Source organism: Dendropsophus ebraccatus, chromosome 5 (genome assembly GCF_027789765.1).
Source record: "Dendropsophus ebraccatus isolate aDenEbr1 chromosome 5, aDenEbr1.pat, whole genome shotgun sequence".
Classification (NCBI taxonomy): domain Eukaryota; kingdom Metazoa; phylum Chordata; class Amphibia; order Anura; family Hylidae; genus Dendropsophus; species Dendropsophus ebraccatus.
Genome location: NC_091458.1, coordinates 128,447,465 through 128,466,316, shown reverse-complemented (window position 1 = coordinate 128,466,316; position 18,852 = coordinate 128,447,465). Strand labels below are relative to the sequence as shown.

General features: G+C 42.7%; 1 protein-coding gene across 1 annotated transcript in view; it reads left to right on the top strand.

Moving 5' to 3' along the window:
• LOC138793007 (inactive serine/threonine-protein kinase TEX14-like) overlaps positions 1-18,852 on the top strand; it is a 73,218-nt gene that overhangs the window by 15,672 nt on the left and 38,694 nt on the right. Inside the window, exons 6-13 of the mRNA XM_069971217.1 lie at positions 2,224-2,291; positions 4,004-4,074; positions 7,443-7,601; positions 7,924-8,000; positions 10,438-10,533; positions 12,509-12,569; positions 15,955-16,042; positions 17,116-17,237. Of these exons, the coding sequence (XP_069827318.1) occupies positions 2,224-2,291; positions 4,004-4,074; positions 7,443-7,601; positions 7,924-8,000; positions 10,438-10,533; positions 12,509-12,569; positions 15,955-16,042; positions 17,116-17,237 (742 nt within the window). The remainder of the gene's footprint in view (positions 1-2,223; positions 2,292-4,003; positions 4,075-7,442; positions 7,602-7,923; positions 8,001-10,437; positions 10,534-12,508; positions 12,570-15,954; positions 16,043-17,115; positions 17,238-18,852) is intronic.

Here is an 18,852-nt window from a genome sequence, read left to right as displayed (position 1 = left end):
TGCATAGATCAGTATCAGTGCTCTGCTATCAGCAGAGACACCGGGAAGGTGAGTGCGGACCTCGGGCTGTGAGGTGACCCATCAGCCCCTCGCACTCACATTGCGGGGGTGCCGATCGGACACTTCACAGCCACCTGTCAATCATCCATTTCAATGCCGCCATCACATTACATTGCGGCATTGAAAGGGTTACATGCAGTCATTAGCAGCCGGGGTCTGTTACACATAGTAGCCGACCCCTGCTGCATATACAGCGCGCTCAGTATGGGAGAATGCCGCTGTCAGTTGTGACAGCGTCATGTATACAGTTACATAGCCGGCACAAGCCATCGCTGTGTGCCGGCAATTTGAATTTGGTGCCACCGGGGGCAGAAGTTGCGCGGGATCGAAGACATGACAGGTGGGAGCAGGGGGCGGGACACAGAGAACACGGCCGGCGCTCAGATAGCCGCTGGCCGTGTTCTCTGCTTTATACTTTGTTATACCGCGCTATTATGAAAATTAACATAAAGTATCGATACCAGGAAATCCTGGTACCGAATAGTTTTTGCCCTGGAATATCGGTAGTAGTATCGATATTTCGGTGCATCGTGCATCCCTACGGGGAGCATGCTGACAGGCAAAGCCGCCCAGATGACTACTTCCCCGCCTGTGTCTGTCACGTGATGGGGAATAAAAGTTATTATTATTTTTTTTTACGGTATAACGCTCCTGCTGCTTCCGCGGCTGGTATGTGCCACGGCTGCTTTATACATTGCTCCAGGGAACCAGATCAGCCCAATTGGGCTGATTGGTTCCCTTTAAATCCACTTCTTGTTTTGGCACGAAAACTGGAGTGGCAGTTTCCCAATAAATTGCTGTGTGTGTTTCCAACCGAAGTACAGTGGTACCTCGGTTTAAGAGTAACTTGGAATAAGAGCGTTTTGCAAGAAGAGCTCACAGTTTATCAAAATTGTAACTTGGTTTAAGAGCATTGCTTTGGTTTAAGAGCTCCCTGTACTAGGTGGGAAGGTGAGTGGGGGAGCGGCATGGTCTGCATAGTGGAGTCTACAGCCCTGTACTCTGACCCAGGAGGTCTCCCTCACCTTCCAAATCATAGCAGATCCACTTCTGACTGGGGTTTACATCAGGGGACAGGATTGTGGAGGTAATCTCTCCATAGCTGTAACCCCTCTCTCCCCGGACAGAGAGTGCTGCATGTCTGTCCTTACATCTGCCCTGCTCATTTCTTCCTGCTCCCTGCAGTCTCTGTCAGTCCTTGTGTTTCCCATCTTCTCCATTACTGTACAGTAACTTATAATATCACATATTCTGCTGTTTCTGAATGTTTGTTTCATTTATTTTACATGTTATTTAGAATAAAAAAATCATTATTTTTGGGGTGGGGAACCAATTGTCTGCATTTTAATTGTCTGCACCACTGTATACTCATATAGCGTTTTTTTTCGCTTTATAAGATGCTTATGATAAGACACACTTATGTTTTAGAGGAGGAAAATAGGAAAAAGCTCTTTGGTGCCAAACTACACAGTTTATCTCTGTCCATTTTGCATCAGTGGTGATGTGTAACTTCAGTGGGTTGGAGGTTTGTCTTTGGGGGGGTTGGGGGTATTAGCATGTCCCCGACTGCCTCCTTCGTTTTATAAAATCTTCTGAGTTTTATGAGTACATCTTATAAAGCGAAAAACACAATAAGGCTAGATTCACACGTAACATATCCGCAGTGGATTTCAAGCTGCGAGTTCTCAGCGAAATCCGCTGCGGATACCTCTCCTGTCAGTGACAACCTGATAACATACTCTCAGCAGGATTGTCATCCTGCTGTGAGTTTGTAAGTGCCGGCCCCATTAACCCCCCAACGCGGGGAAGAAACTTGACCTGCTCCACGCTCTGGCCGCATCTGAGGCTCCCGGGTCCCGGTGGGCCTGTGCAGCCAATCGGTGCACAGCCCCGCCACAGTCACTGATTGGCTCATTTCGCCAGCGTGAAATCCACTGCGGATACGTCACGTGTTAATCTAGCCTAAGTCACATATACACAACCAGGTTTCTATTATAAAGACATGCAAAATAGATGATAATAGAACACTAATAATTTTTTTTTGCTTGTTACTTGGGATATGGAAAGTACATGAAAAGTGATATACTCCAGAGAACAATTGTATTTCATTTACTGTAATAGCACCACCACTATCGATAATACCTTCTCTTCTCATTCATGCAGGATTTATGGCAGTCAGCTGAGAAAAGCTCCGAGCAAAATCAAGCAGATGATGAGGTTATGAGACATCAGTGAGTTTCTTCCAGCTGGAATACAACATGTATTCCAAAACTGAAGCACCATCTAATATTCAGTCATATCCACTAATAAAATCCTGGCTACAAATAGATTTGTATCCAATCAGAACATTATATGATAAGCAGCCCTGCACAATACACCCATCCTGCTTGTATTGAATACCTTATTACACAATGTCTATCATTTCACATGACTATCACTATAAAGCAGCCATTTCTCCATAAATAGAAGGGAACATCCCACACAATGTGTGTGCGTGTGTGTGTGTGTGTATTTCCACAGTATGCATGAAAATAAGCATTTCATCCATATAGCATTTGGTTAGAAACCCTCTTTCTGTTGTGAGATATCTTACATTGATCTCAGTAGTAGCGTCCCCTTCTGTTCCTTGTTTTGCTCACATCTGTGTCCACCTTCCTTAGCCTCCAGTGGTGGACACACACGTTCTGTTGCTGGCTTTCTTATTGCACATTAATACCTGGGTAGAAATTTGTACATCATATACCTTCTTTATGCAGTTCCTTAAAGTGATTCTGTACCCACAATCTGCCCTCCAAACCGCTTGTAGTCAAGTAGCTACTTTTAATCCAAGATCTGTCCTGGGGTCTGATCGGCAGGTGATGCAGTTATTGTCCTAAGAAACAACTTTTAAACTTGCAGCCCTGTGTCAAACTGGCATAGCCTTGAGTGTCTGTGCCCCAGGCCTGCGATGCCTCTCTGTTCCTACTCATTATTAGGAATGACCCCGGGCAGGATTTCTCCTAATCTTTACCTGTCTGAACACTGCACATGTGCCTTAATGATCCAACACCCGTGCAGTGTTCAGACAAGTGATGATTAGGAGAAATCCTGCCCGGGGTCATTCCTAATGATGAGTAGGGACAGAGAGGCATCGCAGGCCTGGGGCACAGACACTCTAAGCCACGCCAGTTTGACACAGGGCGGCAAATTTAAAAGAATTTTATTAGGACAATAACTGCATCACCTGCCGAACAGACCCCAGGACAGATCTTGGATTAAGAGGAGCTATCTGAAGGTACAAGCGGTTTGGGGGGGGGGGGGCAGATTGTGGGTCATTAAGCCTGCATAGTTAAAGAGAGAGTTCTAGCACTACTCTAGAAAGTCACAAAGTCACAGAAATATACCCTTACAGAGAGAATGGTTCTATGTGTAGTACTACATTTCTCTATCAATAGGTTTACAGGATTTTAGTGCGTATCTTTACTTTTTATTGTTTTTAAGAGACAAAGAATATGTTTCCAAAAGTGCAATAGGATGTGTGATATCGCAAGCCCTTCTCTTAAAGGATAAGGCCCCCACAAACCATCCCCTCTACCAGACCAGAAGGCTCTTGCAAGGGTCCAGAATCGATATCTTCGCTTCACCAAAACTTACAGTGAACCGATAATATGGAGCACCAATAAATAAGAAGGATAAATTGGTAAAGACAGCGGAGAAGTAAATTCGGGGGGGATTAAATCCCATAACACTAACAGGATCTACAAAGCTGTGTGCGAGGGTCTCTTTTTATGCAGGTCAGTGGAGAAAGACAGATAAACAGCTCTGATGAGTAGGGAAGTATAAAACACCAGACTATAATGAATCTGGGAAAATACAGCTGCTTCTTGGTCACATGATCCCCGCTGGTGCCCACCCACGGAAAGTGAAGAACTATTATTTTACTATTATTTTTCTCATTGAACAGGTCTTATCCATATTCTGCTCAAGAAAGGCAATCAAAGAAGTTGGCAAAGGAAATTCAGCTTTCTTCTATATGTAAGTTTTTGCTTTATATTTTCATTTAGAAAAAGTGTTTTTATTTGTTTTGTTCATTGTAATTTGAATTCAGGAAGGTTATATATAAAACTATTTCCAATAGGGCACATACACTTAATGCAACTGGAAATAAAGATACAGGTGTATAAAAAGATTACAAGATAGATAATACAGACGTAGTCATAAGGGCATATACAGTAAGGGCAGTTAATTCATGCATCTTCTGATGTACCTGGACAAACTAAAACTAACCATAGACCATAGTCTTTTGTGGTCTTTTCTTTATATGGAAACATTTATAAACTACTAGAAATTCTAAAGTTGTCCACAGGGTGTCACTCTTTGACTTTTAAACAAATTAGTATGGCAGGTATATAACTATAGAAAAAAATATATTTTTGAGTAGAGAACTATCGTTTTTACAATAAAAAGACACATTCAAATAACAACACTGAGTCTGTATAACTATGACTTGTCACCCCAAAGCAGGCTTACCAATACTTATAGGTATTATTGTAAAGATCCCATGTTTTACCTATAGATAAACAATGATTGACGCATCAGTATATAAAACGAACATAAAATGTGTTTCATGGACTCCAAGTATCATAGCCTATCCTTAGGGTGCGTTTACACAGACAAATTTATCTGACAGATTTTTGAAGCCAAAGCCAGGAATGGATTTGAAAAGAGGAGACATCTCAGTCTTTCCTTTATGACCTGTTCTCTGTTTATAGTCTGTTCCTGGCTTTGGCTTCAAAGATCTGTCAGATAAATCTCTTTGTGTAAACGCACCATTAGAATAGGCCATCAGTATCAGATTGGTGGGGGTCTGATTTCTGGGAACCCAACAGATCAGATGGAGCCTTTTCATTGTTTACCAAGCTACCATTGTTTACATTTTGTAGCTGCTATGTGTCTTAGGGCCCTATTGTATGGGACATTTACCGTTCGCATAATCATTAACGATAAACGATTTCAAACAGCTGCTATTGCGAACGGCCTGAAATCGTTCACCCATTTACATGGAACGATAATCGTTACTTATGATCATTCTTGCGGTCGTCTTGTCGTCGCTATTGCGTTCGTTGCTACTGCGAACGACCAAACTACATCTTATTCAATGCGAACGATTTGCGAACGAGAAACAATAAAAATAGGTCCAGGTCTTATTAAACGATCAACGATTTCTCGTTCGTCGTTTAATCGTTAACTGCTATTGATCCGAACGATGTAACGATAATTCGAACGATAATCGTCCCGTGGAATAGGGCCCTTAGCTATGTGTCTTAGCCTACCACAGCTGAGTTCATTCCAGTAGGAGTGATTTACATGTATTAACAGGCATTACCACTACAAAATGTAGTCCTGTCTGGTCGTGAAAAGGCCATAGCCCCTTTAATATGCTGATTGGTGGGGGTGCCAGGGGTTCGACTCGTAGTGTGGACCTAGCCTCAGATGAATGAATCGCCAAGTTTACTCTCAACCCTTAATATATCCGGAATTCTTCCACTGCCCCAGACTGTAGTCGGTGAACCATTACTGTTATCCGCAAACACTGGTGGATCATCTGCTTATAAAGCTATTTTTTCAGATCTCTCCAGACTTCAAATCCTTTTATCCTATTATTTCTGATCTTTAATTCTAGGCGCTCTATGACTAAGGCAAGTAGAATCGGGGATAATGGACATTGTTGTCGTGTAGCTCTGGTCAGAGCAATTTGTTTAGACGGATAACCATTGACCCTTACCCTCCCTTTGGGGTTTTAAATAATCTGTACCTATTTATCAAAATAATCTGGACAACTTTAGTTTGACAGACCAGAGGAAGTCCAGTTGGCTTTCATATAATGAATTTCATCACTATATGAAGTTTATATATATTTCTTTTCATAATTTTATATTGATCGAATGGCATTCCATTGCTTGCAGGACAGTTCTCATTGTTAATATAAAATGAAACCCTCTTAAATCGGTTATCCAGGATTAGAATTTTTTCTCTTCCATTAACTCTTCTTTAGAGTGTGCATTTTGCCTGGCATATTATTTTGTGCATTACCTTCTACAATCTCTAGCTTTAATAATACTGTGCCCTTGATTTGTGCCAATGTACGTTCTTAAAGTGTCACTGTCGTTACAAAACACTTTTGACATGTCAAAAGTTTTGATCGTTTTGGGTTGGGGTTTTTAGACCCGTAGTGATATGGAGAATGAGCAGGGAGAGGACCGCACCGCATCACGTCGGACTTATAATGGAGTTTTTTTTCTAACTCAGATCGGAGAGTGGACCATGCTGCAATGCATCTTTGCCCCACTCGTTCTCCCAATCAGTGCTTTTAGACCCGGACCGATCAAAACTGAGGCAGGCGTAATTACGCCTATTTTACTCAGTGTGAACGTACTGTAAGGGTACGGTGACACATTATCATTGCACTGCGGATTACCAATTGACTGTACAGCCACAGGTCCAGCTTGCCCAGCTGTGGTACTTTACACTAATTTACTCTTTTGGGGTCAGGCACTAAGTAGTAATCTCTATGTGTGTTTAGTTATGGAATAGAGCGGGACCCCCCCCCCCACACACACACACACACACTTTTTTTAATTGTATATTTCTAAATTAACCACTGAGCGAGCTGTCGCTCCTGAGAGGAGGAGAAGAAGCAGTGGGAGAGCTGAGCAGGGGACTTGAAGATGTGACAGGAGGCCTCCGGAGCAGGGTTATGGGTAGGTCATAACAGGATGTTTATTATTTTCTATGCATTACTAGGGATTAGAGATGAGTGAACCGATCCGAACCCGAACTTTCGGCATTTGATTAGCGGTGGCTGCTGAAGTTGGATAAAGCCCTAATGCTATGTGGAAAACATGGATATAGTCATTGGCTGTATCCATGTTTTCCAGACAACCTTAGAGCTTTATCCAAGTTCAGCAGCCCCAGCTAATCAAATACCGAACGTTCGGTTTCGGATTGACTCAAACCCAAACCCGGTTCGCTCATCTCTACTAGGGATGTATAAAAAAATAAAAATGCTCTGGGTATCCCAGTAAAGTGGTTATTCAGTGTTTGTTTGTATTTCACCAGTCATCTCTGAGTAGGAATATCTCAGTTTGAAATTTGCCAATCTGGTCAGATAACACTTGTAATACTAACTCAATTTGTATAGGATTGTCACCTTCCCATGGTAGCTTGTTTTGTATACCGTCCTCCCCATCACACTATGAGTAGTCACTACACTACTTCCCATGCTTTCTCACTTTCTTGTTCTAAGTGTTGGTGTGATCGCAAAGCTGTCCTGATTTTCTCTTTAGCACCTCACGTAACATATAAGCAACAATTACAAGGTTAATTGTTTATCTCTAACATAGTGAAGTCAGACAGTCGGCACCTACAGAGCAAGAAACTGTGTGAACATGTCTGGGATAGCGACAAAGAAGAGCAAGCAAAACAAGAGCAGAAAAGCAACAAGGATCGTTGTGAGTACGGTGAAGAAACAAAACTGGAGAAAGTGTTCCGCCATTTTGCAGGTTTGATTCCCCATTTACTTGAATCCTTCGACACAAACTTATATACCATAGTAGTACGGTCCAGTGTGTGTGTGTGTCTGTGTGTGTTATGTACAATAGCATGTTTTAATCCAAACACTGGAGGAATAATTTATATGAGACCTACAATGTGGGCAGCCATGGTACATGGTAAGCAATTATGACATTCCTCTTTAAGCAGCCCAAACACCCTTAGAAAACAAGTATATGTGGAACAATGACTGACAAAGATTGAACAATGTTCTGCCTGGATTATTACTGGAATTGATTTTTGAAGGAAATGTTGTGTTACTTTTTTATTTAGGTAGAAAATACCAGTCTCCAGAGAATGAAGAGGACTGTGAGATCTCAGTGGGGATGAATCCACCTCAAGCAAGCATGGTACAAAATTCCGCACATATCATATCCTTTAGTATGACACATTTGTTTGCATTTTAGAACAGTTAATAAAATACTAACCCACTGTAAAAAAAAATATACATTGCCAGGAGGTCAGAGAATATGTCACTAGTCACATATAATGATAAGATAGCTAATCATGTATGCATCAAGTGGTACTGTAGAGTATGACCATGGGCAGCAGTGAGGGCCGTATTTACCACTAGGCACCCGTGGTCCGGTGCCTAGGGCAGCACCAGGGAGCAGGGGGACAGAAAAAACGAATTGTTTTGTTTTTATTTTTTTAGTTTCCCTCCTCCCGTTCAGACTTGCCAGTAAATCTGGTGTCTTTTCCAGGGGGGTGGGGGGAATGGTGGTATTGGTCAGGTCTGGTATAACCAATAGGTGCGTGAAGATGGGGCGTCTCCAGGTGTAGTGCCTAGGACAGCAGCAGCTGTTAATACAGCCCTGGCAGCAGTATATATCAAGGGACTGTACAGTAGTGTGCAGATCTGTCTTTTAGCGTCTCTTCAGATTTGCCGCCATGGTTTCCACTTTTCAAAAATATCTTTTTATTAGTTAAAGTGTCATTGTCTTTTTTTTTTTTTTTTTGCAGAAATCAATAGTAAGAAACTTTGTAATTGGGTTTATTAGGCAAATATGCCATTATCTGCATTCAAAAAGACTTTCCCCAGCCCCCCCCCCCCCTTCCTCTCTTTCATCCACTGCTCATTATCAGAAATCACGACTCTTTTACATCAGATTTGCTCTGTCTGTTCTATGGAGAGGGGAGGGGGGAGGAGGGAGATTAGCAGAGAGCAGAGAACAAAGGATTACACAGTAGATGCTGTTTGAAAGCCTCTATTCAGAAGTCAGAGAGGTCAGTGCTGATGTCAGAGGAGATAGCCCGGTGATGTAGCTGTAAATTAACTCTTTGTTGTCCTGTTTTGGTGCCTGATCTCCCTCAACCCCTCCCCTCTCCATAAGAGAACCATGAAGACAAGGGGGAGAGATCTTCAAACTGCTTTTTCAAGCAGCAATTATGAAGCCTATATATTTAGATTTAAGATGGCTGTGAATAAAAAAAGAAGAATGCATATTAACGATACTCTAAGGGTAGCTTCACACGTACCGACTTGCAGCGTTAATAACGCTGCGAGTCGGCTAGGTCCTGGCAGATCACTTTCACTACATACACACAGCGGTCTGAACGACCGCTGCGTGTATGTAATTCTGCCGGCTGCTTAACCCCTTCAGCTTCCGCCTGGCTCCCGCTCTGTATACATTACCTGTCCTCACTGCACGGGGTACTGCTCTCCCGCCCGGCCAATCAGTACCTGCGGCAGGGCAACACACTGGCCGGGGTGAAAAGAGAAGGGATGAAAGTAACTGTCACTATCTGGTGTCACAGAGCAAAGAAAAAACGGTATTATGGTTTCCATTTTTAAAGAATCCACACAGTTAAGATGACATTTTGTCATCTCTTCCATGGCCCCTTACAATCCCATGGAAGAAATGACAAAAAGTCATATTAAGGGTGCCTTCACACCTACCGGATCCACAGCGGATCTCACTTCTGCGGATTCGAAGCGAGAACCGCTGCGGATCTGGTATCAATTCACCCCTATGATAGCACATATTCGCAGCGAGATTAACATCCCGATGTGAATATGTGCTTTAACTCCGTGGTGCCTGCAGCCCCGCCGTCACATCCCCGGTGCATCCCCCCATCCCGGCCACATCCACCCCCAGCCCGCATCCCGCCGCCGAGAGCATACAGTACCTGCTCGGCGGCGTGGCTGCAGTGAGGCTGCCGGCTCCGGTCCCGCTCAGATCAGCTAAGCGGGACCGGAGTCGGGAGCCTCACAGCAGCCGCGCCGCAGAGCAGGTAATGTAAGCCCGCTGCAGCGGGCCGGAGATGGGCTGATGGGGGGATGTGCCGCCGCCGGAGATATGGGATGCGACGGCAGGGCTGCGGGCACCAGGGAGTTAAAGCACACATTCACAGCAGGATGTTAATCCCGCTGCGAATATGTGCTATCATAGGGGTGGAATTGATACCGGATCCGCAGCGGTTCTCGCTTCGAATCCGCAGAAGTGAGATCCGCTGTGGATCCGGTAGGTGTGAAGGCACCCTTAGTGCGTGTGGAAAATTTTAGCCTCTGTCTAGCCCTTGCTTTTACTCATTATTTCCTGTGTGCATAGGATAGTCTCCCGAGTAATACAGTATGTAATAGCTGCATTTACCCCAGTGGTTTGGACACAAGGTGGATCCAATATCTTGGCATTTCCAATTTATCTGCCCAGATACTTCTGTCCAAATCTGCTGAGCATTGTTGAAGTGCAAGGCCCCTAATTTAGCGTTTGAGTTTATTGGGTTTGGAATTGTTTATTTTTCTCAAAATATTTGCACGTATATAACATTTTTATTTTTTGGCAGGTCAAATCCAAAGGCTCGGATGACTCCAATGTTAGCACTGAAACCAGTTACTTCACTGCAGAAACTGATGTTTCAGGCGAGAAGATGGAACAAAAGGCATGTTATAACTTAAACGGTAGCATGAAAGCATTTTCCAGATGTCTAATTCTTTTAGGTTCTCTGTAGTTCTCTGTTCTTGTCTGCCACTAAATGACCCTTCTAACCACTAGGTTGTATTGGTTGGGGAGCTCATGGCTGGCAACCTTTTACAGCCTTTGAACACACTGAGACTGTAATGCATGTGGCCCCCAGTGGATCAGAATTGGCGTGTTTGTAGTCATAGACGCCCAAACTTCTGGCCACAAAGAAGAGTTTTCTGCCGCTCAAGTCAGCGAACATGCTGACAGCTACACTTTAAGCGCTCTTCCAACCTCTTAGCCATCTTCTCCCCCAGCACAGCTGAACCCTCCCCTTTCAGATGCAGTATGTCCCTACCATAGAGTTGTTAACTGACAGAGAAGTCGGCCCAGTTTTCTACTAACCCAAACTCCTCCTTCCTACACCAGCTCCTGAGCCACTTCTAACCTTCCAAATCTCCCGCTGATTCTCTAGTGGGGCATGTGGTACAGGCAATATTTTGGAAAATAGTATCTTGGAAGTCCCTGTCTTTATGAGGTATTCCGGGACAATTTTACTTTTCCCCTATCCACAGGATTTTACCCTCAGAAACTATAACTCCTAGCATACCCTGAGAGCTCCATAAGTGTAATGCATTCTGAGAATTGTAGTGATTTTCTACAAGGCAGTTGTGGTCACAGATACAGATCAATGCAGGATGGGACAGGGTCAGCAGGGTCGCTTCTTACTGGTTGTTTGAGTGTCAGTACAGCACAGACACCGGGGGCCCCACCAGAGTGTCTTCCAGTGCACCCTGATGACTGTCCTGTAGGGACCTCCTGGGAACCCAGGGCCTAGATACCTGGGCGAACATATTATTTATCTCTGTGTGTGCGTCATTAAAGCAGGAGGGTGGTGGTACAATTAGGTTGCGGGGGGGGGGGGGGGGGGGGCTGGGGGGGGTGCTAAACTGAATCTTTGCCCTGGATGCAGGAAAAGCTGGCTACACCTCTGCCCGGAATACCCGTTTAAGCTTACTACCTAAGTCCCTGAATTAGTTTTTCAGGACCCTCCACTCACCTTTAACTTTGTCATTGGTGTCAATGTGCACCATGACCGCTGGGTCTTTGCCAGACCTTCCCATTAATCATTCAACCTGGTCCGTAATGTTTTGAACTCAAGCGCCAGGTAGGCAACACACTTTCTGATGATCCCGGTCTTTGTGATAGATCACCCTGTTTGTCCCCCTGATAGTAGAGTCCCTCCTCTACCAACACCTTTTTGGTCTGCCATACACTCCTATTCCCCACTTTACTTGAGCCGACAACCCCCTGGCAGTGTTCTGCTGCAGCAATGCCACTCCTGAATGAACATTATCCGCTAGCTTGGCGAACTTGTTGGGGTGTGCCAGATCAGGACTAGCCTCCCTAGCATTCTACCCTCTACCAAGTCTTCTGTCACCCAGCTAGCTGCCCCACCTTCCTGTACCTCCATGCTATCACTCTCCCTTCTCTGCCCCTGCAGTTGCTTGCTCATTGAGCAGCAGACTCTTTTCCAAGTTGTTAATTGGTCTGAATGTTACAATCTGCTTGTTTAGAACTTTAAACTGGGTTACCAAAGGTACAACTTTCAAACCTCTCACACAACAATATGCACCCTCAGATGGGTGTGCAAGGATTGCATACATTGCTTAAGAGGTCTGCATTGTCAGTCATGGAGCACATTGTACAATTGGGGATGTCATATACAGTAGAAGACAACAGTAAGGATTCTTGGTTATGGGACCTCACTAATAAGATGGTGGCCAAAGAGCTCTGGCAAACACCATTCTTCTTCGGCATATATAAGTTACGCTGATAGCTGTGACATAGGAAAATTAATAATGCACATATACTGATCTGAACTATTTGAGGAAAGTACATCATACGTAATGTTTAAATACTGTTATATTATTAATGATATATTTTCTCTTTAGACCCTGGATGTATGTGATGAATCCGACCAGAGTCTGGGACCTTGCTTCACTATGTGTTTCGGTAACTGCTGTATAACCTGTGTACATTTTCTGCAAAGTTATTGAGGGTTAAAGGTGAAGGTGGTTGCCATACACCTTAGACTTTTATTGGCCAAACCTTACACCGTTTAACTTCAAGTGTAAGAAAATAAGTGGTTAGACAAAAATCTAGATGATGGCTCCTGCCCCAGTGCACAGTAGTTGTACCAGCAGCAGCTTTTTTGCTATTTAGTACAAAACAGGAGTGTAGCTGACATACTGCTTTCAATCCAAAAGCGGAGGAATCTCACTTTGCTTTCACACATTATTATTTGTCTTTAAAGTGGCAAAATTTCTGGAGTTTAGAAAAATATATCAGAACGGTACAGCATCTGAAGGAAAAACACGTCCTGAAGGGCCTCCTACTGAAGTAGCAGATGAAATGAGGTGTAATTCATTCCTCAGTAAGAGTCGGCAATTAACAGAACAGCATTACACCATATCTACACAAAAAGCCTTGCTATCTCACAAGAACACAAGAGAACGCCAGACAGTCTATACAGGCTTCTTTCTTTGAAGTTTAAACTCCTCTTTGAAATAGCCAGTTATGTACGCTACTTCAAAATAAGGGAAAAGAAACCTGTGGCCCTCTAGCTGTTGCAAAACTACAATACCCATCATGCATGAACAGCCAAAGCTATAAATATAAATATATAGTGACACTGTCACCCCCTTTTTGCATTCTAACTTCTCTACACAGGTGTAAAAGGTAAATTTAGCAGTTTTCATACCTTATTTTGTATCATATGTCATGGTGTTTGTTCAAGTAAAAAGTGATCTTTTATCAACTGAAGATTGTGCTAAGTGGGCAGGGCTAAGTGGCACTGTTGCCACGAACACGGCGTTGGCCCCCACCCCTCTGTGACGTCATAGACACATCGGCCCGCCCCCTCGCCGACCATTGGAACAGGCTGGCCTAAAGGTCTAGGTCCCATCCCCTTTAGGTTGGCCCATACCAATGGGCGTCGAGGGGCAGGGCCAACAGCGGCACTGTGGGTGGGGCTAAGTGGCACTGTTGTCGTGAAGCCCCGCCCACTTAGCACAATCTGCAGTTGATAAAAAAATCACTTTTTACTTGAACAAGCACCATGACGTATGATATAAAATAAGGTATGAAAACTGCTAAACTTACCCATTACACCTGTGTAGAGAAGTCAGAATGCAAAAAGGAGGTGACAGTGTTACTTTAAGGGTATAAACCCACACACCGTATATGCAGCGTATTTACTGCTGCGATACGCAGCAAACTCGCAGCAAAATCGCAGCAGATTAGATCTAAATAACTGAACACAGCATCAAATCTGTACCAACAAATCTGCTGCGTATTTGTTGCATATCTGCTGCATATACGGTGTGTGGGTTTATACCCTTAAAAGCAGTTAGAGAAGCTGAAGAAGTCTTCAGGGCATGATATATATACAGTATGATCTTCATTCGCTCTGTAGGGCCCCCTTCACACATCAGTATAATATCGACTGTATTGAACTGTAATTGCAGACAGTATTTCCCCGATTGATTTCTATTGCCCCATGCACACATCTGTATATTTTACCCACTCGTGCTGTAGAAATAGATGGGTCAGTGCAAAAAATTGTGGACAGTTTACAGATTGATAATCTGCAAATCTGTTGCTTGTCTTTCCTCTCTTCAGACAACTTCCCTCTTTTTTTGCGGAGCCTCAAAATATGGATACAAATGCATTGCAGATGAGTTTTTGCAAAATTGGGCAAAAAATTTTGGACCACAGACCCAGACAGAATAAACAATAGTGATGTGTGAAAGGGGCCTTAGAATCCAAGGGTTTTTAGCTTATTGGAATTCATTGACTAATTATTGCCAACCACACTTTGGACTGCCAACAGACTTTGGGTTGAAACCTTACTGTGACAGCACAGGCGGCCGTGTCCTTTACCCCCGACCTGTTCTGGGTCACATGATGCAGTGATCATCTCCCTTTCTCTCGTCCAGTCCTCTGGTGGCAGTTTCTCTTGCACTGAGTTGGCCTCTTGGAGGATTGGGCTCCCTCTAGTGGCAGACATGCGCCTGTCTACCAGTATTTATAAATACTCCTTACTATACTACTTCAGTTCTTCAGCTGGTGATCACAGAAGTCCTTCCCTGAGGGTAGTGTCCCGGGAGTTTTCCGCAGCAAAGTCCTACCAGCCTTGTAGTGGGCGCTGATGAAAACTATGAGCTCTTTAGGCTCCACACCTCGGGGAAGGAACGCCAGCACTCCTCGGTAATCCAGGGGATCCACCATCCATTACACTTATTTTATATCTGATATGAAAACTTTTTTAACAGAAAGTGACAGTACTGTTCATAGCCACAAATCAGATAACTACTTCAATGTCACACCTTCATCATAAAAAGCTGAAAGCTGGAATTAATCTGAAGCAATACCTAGCAGCAATAATCACAGAGAGTAAGGGGAGATGATCCCACAACAGTTCATACATGACAGAGTGCTCCTGTGTTCTCTATGGGGAGGAGAGCATTAAGCTCCAAGCTGCAGCTTATCTCTTCCAGAACAAAGGGGTTATGCTTGGCTTCTAGGGTTAAAGAGCCCAACTGCAGAATGTGCTCAGCCTGTCAATGACCATTATTTAGGCAAGTCATTTCTATGGCCAGGGGGTTCTCCAGGATTTAAAAAAATAAATAAATAAAATTACTTTTGTCCAAAGATAGTACCACACCTGTCCATATGTATAGCTCAGGGATAAGAGAGCTTGGCTGTTCAGGCACCATAAGAATTGTAGTTTTGCAACAGCTGGAGGGTTGCAGGTTCCCTATCCCTGGTTTAAATGGTATTTTACCAGATCTGAGCCATAGCCCACAACCAGCTATGGGCTTATGATTACTATTATGAATAATACAAGGTAATAATTTAGAATAAAACAATAACAAGGTGATAAAAGGTAAAGGCTGGGTTCACACTGTGTTTTTGCTGTCCATAAATTGTGGATGTTTAAAGGAAAAAAACTGGATGCTGTTGTATGCCATACTACAGAATCTGCAATCCATAGACTTACATTATAAAAAAAAAAATAAGCGGTTTTGGGAGAAAAGTGGCTATGTTTTTGTAGCGCTGGATAACCCCTTTAAGCATATGGAACAGTGAAACAGATGGAAAAACGCAGTGTGAACCTAGCCTAACATTAATATTTACTGTATGTTTAATGCTATGGACTAGTCTTTAGAATGTATGGACCACCATTGTGGGTCCTATATTTATTTGCTTGTATTTACTGTGTATATGACTACATATGAGCAAACAGTATATATCTTGATATCGTCTCTTAAAGGCCATATTTTATATACACAATGATTTGTTACTGAAAGATCTCATTTTGCTTTTATACATGCAGATAAAACATTGGTAACATGGACTGGTGAAAGAGCAGCACAAAAGAATATTCCAGGGCATACCTCCATTGGCTCATCGACAAATACCAGGTAATAAGCTATAAGTATTCAAGCTTTACGAATTACAACACAAGAGCTAGATCAAAGGTGGTACAGAAGCTGGCCATGGACATTCCATTTTTTTTAATCCAGTTACACTAGTTGTTTAGTTCAAGCCAGAGGAACAGAAGAAGTGTATGTAGTGTGGTGGAGGGGAAAATTAGTAGACTCATGCGTACAGAGAGACTGTTTCTCCTGCTAGCCATAGGATTGCTGCCTCTGCTACCAACCATAGGATTAGCACCTCTGATAGAATTAATGGCGTCAGCGGGGGCCGGCGGCCCCGACCCAGGTGCATAAAGCCTGACTGGTGTACGGCAAAAGAACTGTACAGTGTGCGGAAACTGGGTGGCGTTTAAAAAAAAAAAAAAAAAAAAAAAAGGCCACACCACCAGGATTCCTGTGCCAGTGCCGATTGGTAATAACTTCAAAACATCTCCTCTGTGGGGAAACTAGTGGCATGCGTTACTCAGGTGGGATTTTGGCCCATTCTTCCACACACAGGTTTAGTGGGCTCCTTCTAAGAATTGGCTGGGCCATTCTAGTAGCTTTATTTTTTTTTGGTAGAGAGTTCCCTTGGCTGTGCGTTTGGGATCATTATCTTGCTGGAATACCCTTGTATCATCATCATCATCATCATCCTGCTAGATGGCAGCAGATGTTTGTTTTTGTTATCAAGAATATGTCAGTACATTTGTCCATTCATCTCTCCTTCAATTATATGAAGTTTGCCAGTGCCATAAGCCTCTTCCAAACCTTAGTGTTTGTGTGGTTTTTCGGAGTTGATATGCAGTGCCTTTGGCCTCCAAACATGGTGCATATTATGGTATTCAGGCTCAGACTGGCCCACAGGGGAACCAGCCCTTTAACTGAATGCTCTTCTGATGAGTGCATACAGTTAAATGTGGCACTGTGATTGACAGAGCAAGGAGTCATCGGCTCTCTGCCTTGCCAACCACTCTTGTGGAATTATATATATATATATATATATATATATATATATATATATATATATATATATATATATATAAAAATAACTTTTTTTTTTGTATAATGTTATACAGCTCCACTATAGATGTTGAAGAATTGTCAAGTATTTCATGTAATCAGAAAAGTTCTCTGTTGCCGTTTACTACACCCAGAAACACAGAATCTTCAGCTAGACATAGTACTCCAATGAGTCCAGGTAAGGGAGAGTTCATATGCACTTGATTTGTTTGGTATTTAGTTAAAATAGTAGTCTTTTTGAGCAAGAAATCTATCATTTAATTACTTTCTAACTTTAAAAATAAACCAATCTCCTTGAACTGTTTTGGGTGCGTCTGTAATATGGAAAGTAGCTTTTATACACAAAAATGCTGCCATGATGAAAGCAACATCAAACAGCAATTTCATTCCTGTAACTAGCTTCTGTTTTTTTCTACAATAGTATATTCTCATTCCTTTCTAGTAACCTTAAATTGAACCTAAAATATTGTTCAGTACTGAATTTATGAATTACCCTTTGAAGAGGTTGTAACATTTAGAAATAAATGGTAAATGCCGCCGCCTTTTTTTGTTTGCAGCAATTTCTTTCTGATGTTTCTTACTGTGCTAACTTTACTTTTCTCTCATTTTAACTTTTTAGCCAACAAAGATAAAACATGTCCTTTTTTTGTTATTTATTTTTAGTTAATTGCTAAAAAAAAATGCAATCCCTGGCAAAAAACTAATTGTAGATTGGGTTGGGTACAATCTCATTCACTTGTTTTGTAGAGATGTTTTAAAATGTAAAAAAAATTTAATCATTATGAAATGAAACACAGCAGCTTGTTGACTATTTCCAGGATGTAACCGGAGATCTTGATATGATTATTATTACAGATCTATTTATTATATTTATACTATAGCAAAATTAGTTTATGTGACTAATTATTTATATAATCACACGTACAGGATCTGCAACAGATTTGATGGCGCAGATTTGATTTGAATCTGCAGATCCTGTACCCTCAAAGTAAATCTGTCACCTAAAAACTCTATGAAACAGAGTGGGGCCCGGTACCCGTATAATGTTCCTCCATGGCTTCATCTTTATAAATTTGCTCTTTATTCCTTACCCCCCTCCCCCATTGAAGAGTCACAGAGGTTTCTCACCACTTAAAATATCCACCCTTCCTGTACTTCCAGCATGCGTACTGAGCAAACAAACATAACTTAGTTTTTACTGCCTCACCACATGTGCACAGGGTTTATGGGACCTCATTCCCAGTCTAAGGGCCCTATTCCACCGGACGATTATCGTTCGCATAGTCGTTAACAATTAACTATCTCAAACGACCGCTATTGCGAAAGACATGAAAACATTCACTCGTTTCCATGGCACGATAATCGTTACTTATGATCGTATTTGCGATCGTTTTTTCTTCGCTATTTCTTCGCTATTGCGTTCGTATCTACTGAGAACGACCGAACAACAACTTATTCAATGCGAACGATTTGCGAACGTTTTGCGAACGAGCAACGATAAAAATAGGTCCAGGTCTATTAAAGCGATCAACGATTTCTCATTCAGTCGTTAATCGTTAACTGCATTTCAACCGAACGATTATCGTTTAGATTCGAACGATTTAACGATAATCTGAAAGATAATTGTCCGGTGGAATAGGGCCCTAAGATGAAGTGGCAGGGGGCTCGGGAGGGGCGATGATTTGAAGCGACAAGAAGGGGTTGCAGCCGAGGGCAGTTCAGCTCGCACCTTTTTAACTCTTCACCAGAGGGGGGACAGCTAGGTACCTACTGGCTCAAAAGTAGATGACAGG